This window comes from Parasteatoda tepidariorum, chromosome 6 (assembly GCF_043381705.1).
Source record: "Parasteatoda tepidariorum isolate YZ-2023 chromosome 6, CAS_Ptep_4.0, whole genome shotgun sequence".
NCBI lineage: Eukaryota > Metazoa > Arthropoda > Arachnida > Araneae > Theridiidae > Parasteatoda > Parasteatoda tepidariorum.
The window spans coordinates 21,995,123-22,006,022 of record NC_092209.1 but is presented as its reverse complement, the minus strand read 5'-3'; the positions used below and the strand labels follow the sequence as shown (position 1 = coordinate 22,006,022).

General features: G+C 28.7%; 2 protein-coding genes across 4 annotated transcripts in view; both read right to left on the bottom strand.

The window, feature by feature from the left end:
• Positions 1-7,928, bottom strand: part of LOC107441740 (sialin) — a 32,220-nt gene extending 24,292 nt beyond the window's left edge. Inside the window, exon 1 of one of the 2 annotated variants that reach the window (XM_043053127.2) lies at positions 7,653-7,928. The gene's annotated coding sequence lies outside the window, so the exon portion shown is untranslated. The remainder of the gene's footprint in view (positions 1-7,652) is intronic. The other variant, XM_043053129.2, reaches the window with a different exon arrangement.
• The window catches only part of LOC107441742 (sialin), a 91,664-nt gene that overhangs the window by 49,223 nt on the left and 31,541 nt on the right, over positions 1-10,900 (bottom strand). For both annotated transcript variants that reach the window (XM_071182091.1, XM_071182090.1), the window contains exon 12: positions 10,025-10,473. In XM_071182091.1, the coding sequence (XP_071038192.1) occupies positions 10,279-10,473 (195 nt within the window). In that variant the 3' untranslated portion in view covers positions 10,025-10,278. The remainder of the gene's footprint in view (positions 1-10,024; positions 10,474-10,900) is intronic.

Genomic DNA, 10,900 nt, shown 5'->3' with positions numbered 1-10,900 from the left:
CAAATGGAAGTGATTGAGATTCAGTGCGACTCAAATTTGAAGGCAAAATTCATTGAAGTGGGTGTGCCTGAATTTTACAAATATTTACCTGCTAAGTTTGAAAATACTCGAAAATTCGCATATGAAATTTTTTCCATGTTTGGAAGTACTTATCAGTGCGAGCAATTATTTTCTGTTATGAATGGAAATAAATCTTCTGTCTTAAACCGTATTAATAACGCTCACGCTGGGCCAATTTTGAAAGTAGTCTCGGCCAATAAAATTTCTCCCGAAATAGGAAAGATAGTAGCAGAGAAGAGATGTCAAATATCAAAGAATAATTTTACTTTATATATGTTTATTACAAAGTACTATTGAAAATAAAAATATATGTTACTATGAACACTGATATTTTTATTTTTTATTTTATTTTTTGCGGCCCTCCTGAAGTTAAGCATTGTTTATTTGGCCCAAGCTAGCTTTTGAGTTTGACACCCCTGGCTTAAGGGGTTGTTGTAATAAGCCTGATTGTAATAAGCCTACTATATATCATGTAGATCGAGAAATACTGAAGGCTTTTCTAATTTTCCGGGGGTGTATTAAAAATCGCCCATGACATTTGAAAGAATGAGATTTTTTCTGTAAACTTACGACAGGCGAAAAAACAGTTTAGTTCAAGCGAAATCTTAACGTGTTCAAGAATTAACTTCGAGAATTAGACATTGGGGTGCTTTAAATTATTTTGATTTTTCCGATCTTATCTGATATTTAAGATGTATACACTTCTCGTATCTCAATGACTCATTGAGAACTTTCAGTCGATATCATCAATACACAAAGTTTTAAGTCGCATAATTGATAACTCGCGAATTAGATGCTCCTGTATGTGATAAAAAATGTATATCTATAGTGTATAAATCTTCCAGTATTTATCCAAGCGAGCAAACGTCAACATCAACATTTCCCAAAAGGTAGGCTTAGACTTTTATCAAAATGATTCCGTTTTGTAATTTCAAACACGTTATTGCATTTATAATGCAATAACGTAACTATCTCAATAATTTACGTTCAGTGTTAAGTTACAGATAATATTTAATCAATTTTAAGTTTTTTTTCTTCCAGAAAGTAATAATTTAAAAAAATTCGAAATTTAATTAAAAGTATGTAATTTGTTTGTCCATTTATAAAAATTTTTCGTGTATGAATGCTGTTTTTTTTTCTCTTTAAAACAAAATAAAATTTTAAGGCACAGCATATTGTTGTTTGCACAATATTGGATGCTGCTCTTTAAGAAATACTCATTTCGAGTTAAAAACGTAATTGCCAAACTAATTGATTTTAATTACACTTCACTTCGTTTTACATGGCATGTTTATTTCGCTGAAAACAAGTATGTGTATTTAGGTAACGTAAGTTTTTGTAACTGATTCCAAAACTTAAATAATTAATAATGAAGAATTAAAATATCACTTAGTTCATGAAAATCCATAAACAACAACATCGAACCCGCACCTATTGTGTGTGGGGCATCTATCGGTTTAAAATAATCATGGCAAAAAAACACATAGCTTGGCAAAGATGGCCTTTTATAGAATCTCTAGCCCTAAACCCTCTATAACTTCAGGGTGGAGGCCACGGCTAATTAGCTGTCCAAATTCCTTCTAACAGGACGTAAAATTTTATAAGACTAAAATCACGTGAAAATCTGTGATACATATGAAAACTCATTTAGTTTACTTCGCGCACTTTACAAAAAAAAAAAAAAAAAAAAAAAAAAAAAAAAAAAAAAAAAAAANGAAGAATAACTTTTGAATTTATAATCGGATTTTCACAATCTTGAAATATAGTCTTTCACTAATTAATGCCTTCTCTAAAAAAAGCTTAAAAAAAAATTTTTTTTTAAGTTTTTTATTTATTTATTTTTATTGCATTTGGAACTCTAATACCCAAAATATAAATGCATACCTGCCAACTTTTACGCATTTAGCATAAAATTTTATTTTTATATTTAAAGTGGTAGTAAATATATAAAATTTTTTCTTTTATAAACTTACATTTTAAATTATTTTGATCACCACTATTCTTAAATAAATTAAGCACATATCTTAACGCGTGTTACTACATGGTTTCTGCTGAAGCTTTTTCAAATACAACGCATTTTATTTTACTTACAATTGAAATTTTAATTCCATTTTACTACCACTGGGAAAAATTATAATGGAAGGAATCAAAAGTTGGCAGGTATGTAAAAGGTAGTTGCTATCTTGGAAATATATCAACATTAGTTTGGTCAGGAGAGTGGTATAAAATTTAAATTTCTTAATATTAATTTGACTTCTTGCGTATTTCGTCATACCACGGGAATTTTTTAAGCGAACCGAAAAATGTTTGCACACTCTTATGAAGTTCGTTTATCCAAAGATAATTCCATGCGAAAAATAATTTTTAATAGTTATTTATTATTTTATTTAATAATAGTAAAAAAAAGTTCTATTGTAAGATAATATTTTTTACTGCATTTTAAAGAATACAATTTTATGACTCAAAATACAAAATTTGAACGAAATCAGTCAAATAGTCCCTGAGAAATCGGAATTTAAATATATTTTCTTTAAAGTTCGATTTCTCAGAAACTGGAAAAAAAATTAAATAAAGAACAATTTTTCCGGTAACTACTAAAGCTTTTAATAATTTTTAAAAATAATTTTAGTTACCATTCAAAAATTGAATTGATTACTTAGGAAAGAAATAAAATAAAAATTCTGAAATTTAAACAAGAAAAATGCGGTATGTATGTCTTTAATACTACTACTTTAATATTTCTTACTACTTGTTACAACTATAATAAGGTTAACTATTCTGTCATTTTTAATAACTAAGTTCAGCTGATTTACACAGACAAACGTTCGTAGTATACTTCTTTGAACAGTTGCATTTTCTGAGTCCAGTCTTTCAACTAAATAACGTTTCCCCCCCCCCTACTTTACGTACTCCTCTGAGCCATTCAATGATTTTAATTTATCATACTTAGTATCAAGAAATAAAACTTGTCATTTTTAATTGTAATAATGGCTAATATCTCGTTTCGCACTTTTACAGGAAGGCTTTGGTAGTTTCCTAGGTTTTACCTCAAAGACTTGGTAAAAGTCCGAAATAAAATTATATTAAAGCATATTTCAGACATTTACAAGTCGTCCCGCAGTGGACTGATCGTTAAGACACGGTTCCCAGCAGATCACCGAAGTCAAGCATCACTGGCTACGGTCAGTGTGCGGGTGGGTGACCACTTGGATCAGTCTGCGTAGGGACCGAGGGTGTGCGGTATTGGTCCTCGTTAAACTGTGCTACAGTAAAGTGCTCGACTTCGCGAGCAGGTCGTCGAGCTACCGAAGCGGGGGTGCCATCCCCTTCGCAGAGGATCAAAATTGTGATGGCATGTCTTCGGATCATCCTCCGGGATGTTTCCCAGACCGTCGCCAATAGCCCATGGTGCAGCTCTAATGCGACGTAAATTAACAACAACAACAACATTTACAAGTCACTATGGTAAATCCGAAATTTTACTGGTAAAACCTAGGATTTATTAGACCTAGAGCTTTTACGGTAACGTATGTACGGAAATATTTTTTATAGGGCTAATTTTAACGATCATTAAGAAACTATTTTTCTTAGTATAGTAATATTTATATTTTGCAGTATTAATCTTAATTCTGAAAAATAAATCTTAAATTATTTTGCCCACCACGGCATTTCATTTTATGTAACAATATCTATCTATCTTTCTACCTATATACATATATATAAAAATATTAATTATATTATTTTAATTTTAAATTTAATGTAGTAGTGAAATGAACGCTTTGACGTTTCATTCATGTTCTTATGCGTTTGATTTAAAATGAATTTTACTCCCCAAAATTAAACGCTTAGTAATTATTCGATGTTATTTTAAGACGCTGATAAAAATTAAAAAGTACGTATTTAAAATTAAAATTCCACTACCACTAGAAAGCTAGTTTCACGAAAGAAAATCAAATGTTGGCAGGTATGCTTAATTTAGTCGATAATAATAAAATATAGCTTTTATTTCAAAGTTGAATATGCTGCCAGGTTCATGATGTTCGCCAAGTGCCTATTATAATGCAATTAAATTGATCACCAAGTGCCTATAACATACCTGCCAACTTTTACGCATTTGGCGTAAAATTTTATTTCTATTTTATTTCTAAATTTAAAGTGGTAGTAAAATGAATGCTTTCTATATATTCCTTGCATTTATAAACTTAATTTAAAATATTTTTGATCCGCCACTATTTTTAAAAAAAATAAGCATATATATTAATATGTAATATTGTTGTAGTAATCAGTAAGCTTATTCAAAATACAGCGAACGTTTTCGCCTAATATTGTAATTTAAATTTCATTTTACTACCACTGGGGAAAATCATCCTTGAAAAGATTAAAAATTGGCAGGTATGCTATAATGTAATTAAAAAAGGTTACTTACTTTATATAACATTGATAATAACGAATTAAATAAAGTAGTGGTTATGAGTTATTTTAATTATATATTTCCTGTTAAATTAGAAATTTTGGAATTTGATTTACGTACACATACCTGCCAACTTTTACGCATTTGGCGTAAAATTTTATTTTGATATTTAAAGTGGTAGTAAATATATACTATATTTTCTTCTTTAAACTTAATTTTTAAATGATTTTGATCACCACTATTCTTAAAAAAATTAAGCATATATAGTAATATGCATTACTATCATGGTTGTCAGCTGATGTTTTTTCAAATACAACGTATTTTTTTGCTTGCAATTGAAATTTTTATTCTATTTTACTACCACTGGGAAAAATTATAATGGAAGGGATTAAAAGTTGGCAGGTATGCGTACATAAGAATATAATGGTAATAAGAAGATAACATCTGAATAATTAAAATAGTGGTTGTGACTTACTTTAATTATATATTTTCTGGAGAAATCAGAAATTCCAGATTTCGTTTCACGTATATAAGAATCAGGATGGCCAACTTTCAACGCTTTTTGAAAAAATTTAATCTAGTGGTAGCTAAGTTTATGTTCTACTGTATTATTTTTTATTCATTTAAACTTATTTCCCACCCTGTAAGTGATTTAAAGGTTCATATGCAACGCCATTTTGTTCCAGCTCTCTCATTCAGCATATGATTATTAACATGCATGACTTATGGCACATGTCTACACAGTGCAGATGAATCGCTTGGTGGCACTTTGCACCAAATACCCAAATATCAAGTTAGCAATAATATCCAGCTCTCGTCGTGATGTTTTAAGAACAGGGGTTACTTACTGGCGTTTAGCAAAGCCTTTTTTTGTGGCCCATGAACTAAACTATAATAGTTGTCATTTTTTCTGCAGACAATTTTCGTCAAAAATCTATATGGGTTTAAAATATTTTTCTTTCGTTAAAAAACCTAAGTTTCTGTAAAATTTAACATACCAAAGGGGCAAAAAAAATTATTTCTCAGGTTTTGCATCCAAGAAAATATTTATTATTATTTCTAATTCAAAACTTTTGTTTTGTACAACTTGACACAAATCTGACAATAATATTGAACCCTTTCGTGCCGACTGTCACAAATACGTGCCAGCATAAAACCGCACCAACCGGGGTAAAAAGATAAAACTGGTAATCAAAGTAATTCCTTAGCAGTTAATTTGTGGGCGGAGTTATAATTGTTTGATTTATTTAATTCAAAAGTTATACTTTGAACTAACATTGATTATATACATGATTGAACTAACAATAATTAAAGTAAAAGCAAAGTAAGTCTGTCAAATTCGAAACGACTACATTTAAGTTACCGTTTTTTTTAAAAATTACATCCTGATTCTGATTTTGTACGAATGCTTTTCTGAATCACCCGTCCCCAAGGAGTTAATGTTCCTTCAAACATTAAAAGTCCTATATAAAACTGCGATCCCCGGCCTCATGCAAGTTGGAAACCCCTGTTTTAAGAATGTTGGCAAATTTAGAAAAAAATCTGAAAGATTTGCATTTTAACTGTCTACAACTATATAATATATTTTTCAAAAGGCGTAGTAGCTGGCAGAGATACAGAATATAACGAAAATACAAAAATAATAACGAATTAATTAAAGTTGTGGTTATCACACTTACTTTAATTGCATATTTTCCGGAAAATCAGAAATTCTGGGTTTTGCTTCCCGTATTTCTTTTTTACACTAATAATAGAAACATATTTAAAATTTTTGTGAATGATTAAGAATTTGTGAGAGACGGAAAAAGAGGTATAACTGGTCGCCAAACTGTTTTATTTCTAGCTTGTCTTTGGAACTATCAAATAAAAATGAATGCCAAAATTTATTAAAAAATTGATGTTTATAAGAACAAGAATGCCAACTGCTACGTTTTAAACATTTTTTTTTTAATTGTGAAGAATGAAAAACTAATATTTGCAGGTTTCGGTTAATTAATCAAAACTTAAAAGTTTGACATTAATTATTTTGCAAATAAAATAATTTTAAATTAAATTTACAATAATTAAGAATGATTCACGAATACTTGAATTTTGTTAATGTAATTTAGAAGGTGAGAAGAATTTAGCATATGTGTGAGACTGGGAAAAAAATAGTGGTGGGTTTGGTGATTTTGTAATACTACAGTAAATGCTCTATTGTTTATTTTTAACCTTACTTTAAAAAATAAAAAAAATCGCGGCTATAATAGATTTTACATGGGAAAGATACTAGTATTGAAAGGTTTTTCCTACTAGTGTTTTTTTTTCTATATCTTTTTTTCTATATCTGTTTTCTTATCTGTTTATGTTCTAATCTGTTTATATCGCAATCCTTTAGGGTTAAGCACACAAAATAAAGTTAGTGAATATTTTTATTTCTGATTTGAATCTCTTAAAAATCACTTTCGAATAAAGAAAAAAGTGCTTCAAACGAAAAAAAAAAAATGAAATAAAAAAAATAGTAATAATAATAATTTTCTTTTACGAAACTGATAAAAGTCGTGAATTTATAGGCTACAGTGAAAAAAAAGAAGGAAAGAGAAAAAAAAATGTAACCAATAAAATCTAAATGACATTATAGAGTAAACCAAATTTTGAAACATATCCTATAAAAATTGCGATCTGCGAGCCTCAGGGAAAATTAAATATTCGAAAGTCGAGCTTATAATATAATGAAGGCGAAAATTTAAAATTTATCGTAATTTTTTCAAAATGACACAGTAAAAAAAAAAAAAAAAACTGTTTTCGCTTACATCAAATTACATTTCTGAGTCACGTAGGTGAACAACGAGAAACCGATTTACTTTAAATAATAAAAAATAAAGAACAATGTATTTCATTTTTTTAAAAAGTTCATAAGTAATTTTAACTATTTCAGTAACTAACAAAGACGTGTGCGTCAGTCCGTCAGAATAACTTAAAGTTGCATAGCTTTCAATGCCGTATAATCTACAATTTTATTCTTTTGACTTTTTTTTATTAAAAACGCCACTAGATAGCAGCACATACTTGTTTATGACGATCGCCTTCAAAACAGTGACTTAAAATAAAAACTTTGGATTTTATTTAAACAACACTATCAGCTTATAAATTTACTAAACAAATATTAATAAAACAAAACCAATAAGACATATTAACTTACATTGTATTCTTATATCTTCCTCTGTACAGTTAATTTACAATGACTTCATTATTCTTTGTCAAAATGATTATTTTAGTCTTATAATTATTTTATTTCAAATGTACATTATTATTGTCATTAAATACATTGATGTCAACATGTCCCAGGATTTTCGAACATTTGTAAATCTAATAATCTGATTAGGTATAGCAAAATGATCCCAAAATTAGTTCAAATCAGATAACAACTCTATTGCTATTTAACTTAAAACGTAGAGGAAGCGCTTGCGTGGGTAACTTGTCAGATTACTTTCATTGTTGCGCAATGATAAAAAAAAAGAAGAGAAAAATAAAAAGATCAAATAAATAAGTAAATAATATTAAGTGGCGAGAGTAGATTCCTCCGTAATCGCTGTCAAAGTTTATTTTTATTCGATGATTTTTGTTTTTTTTTATTTCCTTTTAAATTTACTTTAAATGTTACCTTTTTTTAATAATTTCATGTTTTTCTTGTGAATACGCAAATTACTACTCTTCATAAACAAATAAGAACGTTAGTATTGTTCTGGTGTTAGGTGTTCTGATTCGTGCGATACAATACTTTATTTTGTTAAACCGAGATTATTCAATCTAACTATACGGCAATTTATTGGAAAAAAAAAGCATGTAACCAATTTAAAATCAGGATAAAGAGTAGCTAGCCCTGGGGGCTATCTGCTCCTTAATAGAAATTTAATAGGGTTAAGGGATGAGGGGAGGGGGAGGGGAAATGGATTTGGCGTCAAACATTTTGTTCCAGTGATAGAAATTTTTTTGTTTTAAATATTTGCTTCTTTGTTTTATAAGTTTCATTAAATGTTATATTGCCCATATAGAGATATTGCAGTTTTTATAGCAAAACAGGGATTTGTCGCTTTTTAACTCTATGTCTGTTCTGACTGGTTATTAGAAGTCAACCCTATGAAATTTAAATTTCTTCAGCTTTATGTTTTGAATGATGTTGATGAAACTTATGTGTAGTGCAGGGAAAACTGGAGATCAGAGGAGAGGAAATCACATATTTCTCTGCCAATATGTCAAGCAAAAATATTTAACATAGAACATAGATTAATTTTCAGCAATAAAAATTTTTTTCTTTTTTTTTTGGGTCGGAGATTTGAAAAAAAAAATCCGACGGAAAAGGGTGAATGATGTAACATTAGAAGCTTTGAAATTTTTTAAAACTAATATCAATGTTTTTCGAGCAAAAAATGTGTTCCAGTTTTTCATATTCTACATTATTTCTTGGTTTCACACTTTTTTTTTGATATATCTATTAACATATTGAAAAAAGTTTATATTTTTCGTGAGAATAGGGGCGAGCAAATATTTTAGTCTGACTCGTACATTAGAACTTATATTTCATGACCTGGCCTATATAAAATTAAAAAGCTGTTGAAGTTAAAATATCTAGTTTCACCGAAAAATGAGAGGAAAGTACCATGCGTCTCCAACCACTATTTTCACTATATTTTTTTAACAAGCATAGAATAAATAAATGCTAGAAATCCATATCTTTCTTCAATGACCGTGTCTCAAAACTGAGAACGGCGACTTATCTTGGTTACATAACAAATTCAAATGCATTGGTGCCAAAAAGTTATTTTAAAGTTCCACAATTGCAAATGAAGTTTAGTGTTATCTAAATCATTATTCAAAAGAATTAGTGTGAATTTGGTATATCATATTTGGCATAGCTTCTGAATTATTATTAATAAAAAAAAACTTTTTATTCAATCATTAATTGAATAAAGGCAAACCATAAAAAAAAATTTCGTTTACATGATATGTATATGTTTTAACTTTATAATATATGTGAGTTTAGTAATGCATTTAATTTTTATTAAACAGTTATATTTAAATCGACTGCTTTAAAAATTGCAGTTATCAAAAAAGTTACTGATTGTTGACTTGTGCCTGGAACTTATTTTCTTCACATTTTGACTTCTTGTTGCTTTATGTCTAAATTCATTATATCGAATCCAAAAACCAAAACTTGTAGATTTCTTGACTGCAAGACGAAGCTCTTGAAATTTAAAATTGGTGCTCTCACAGAAAAAAAAAATGCCTGAATATCCTATGATCTAATCACAAGGAAAAATAAAAGAAAGGTCAAAACTCTGTAACAAAAACTTTCGCCAATGACTATATCCCAAAACTGCTAAAGGCGACTTATCTTGGACTGGTACTAAACTCAAATTAAGCTTCAATTGAAAATAAAGACCAAAGATAAATCAACAGCCGCAGTTAGAAGTTGGCACACTTTTGGAAGAAATATGCTTTTATTTATTAAAGGAACCAATGAGAAAATGATGTTAAAAACAAGAGTTCTTTATTTTCTTTCTACATTTCAACATTTAAATAAATAAACATTTTTCTCACTACAATAAGTTTTAAATATTGTTGGTAATTTAAATGTCACCACAGTTTGTACCATACATATCACGCAGAATATAATAATAATATTAAATAATTACAACTGTTTGTTGATTTAATAATGCCCATATAAAAACTGGTCGAAATGGGCTGATTTGATTCTGGGCTGACTCAATGACGAAATGGGCTGACTCAATTCGAAAAATAAATTACAAGGAGCTTTATACATTTTTTCAGCAATGAACACTATCATAACTAGTTCTACCATTTAAGGATGTCTTTGAATTGTTTATTAATATTCGGCTTTCACAATTTCTTTCTGCCCAATCTTGTTTCTTTGTAGAAGAAAAAAACAGAAAAATCAAACTTGTAAACATCAAAAGGATGGCGGAAATTCCAAAAACTATTCTCCATTGATGTAGTGTTTGCTGAAAAAAGAAACAAATTACTAATGATATAATTCACAACAAACAAAAATTATATTAAATTTTTCCGAGTATACTAAAATGAGAAAAATGTATTTCCCATTCCGAAAAATTCTAATGGTTATCAACTAGCTATTAAAACTTATAGAACAATCAAAACTATAGAATGATTGCAACTAATTAAATTTTGATAATTTTCCCCCGGAGGATGTCATATTTCTGTGTATAAATTTCAGCTATAAAATTATTATAGTGATCACAGGAGCATTTGAAAAATTTCAAACATTAAAAATTTATAGAACTTTTTTACGGTTTTAATTATTTTAGCTGACTTCCCTGTTACATCACTGATGAATTACATTTAAAAAATGTCAGAAATGGTGATTGGGATATCACTTCTTTAGGTGATATTTGATACATAACATTAAAA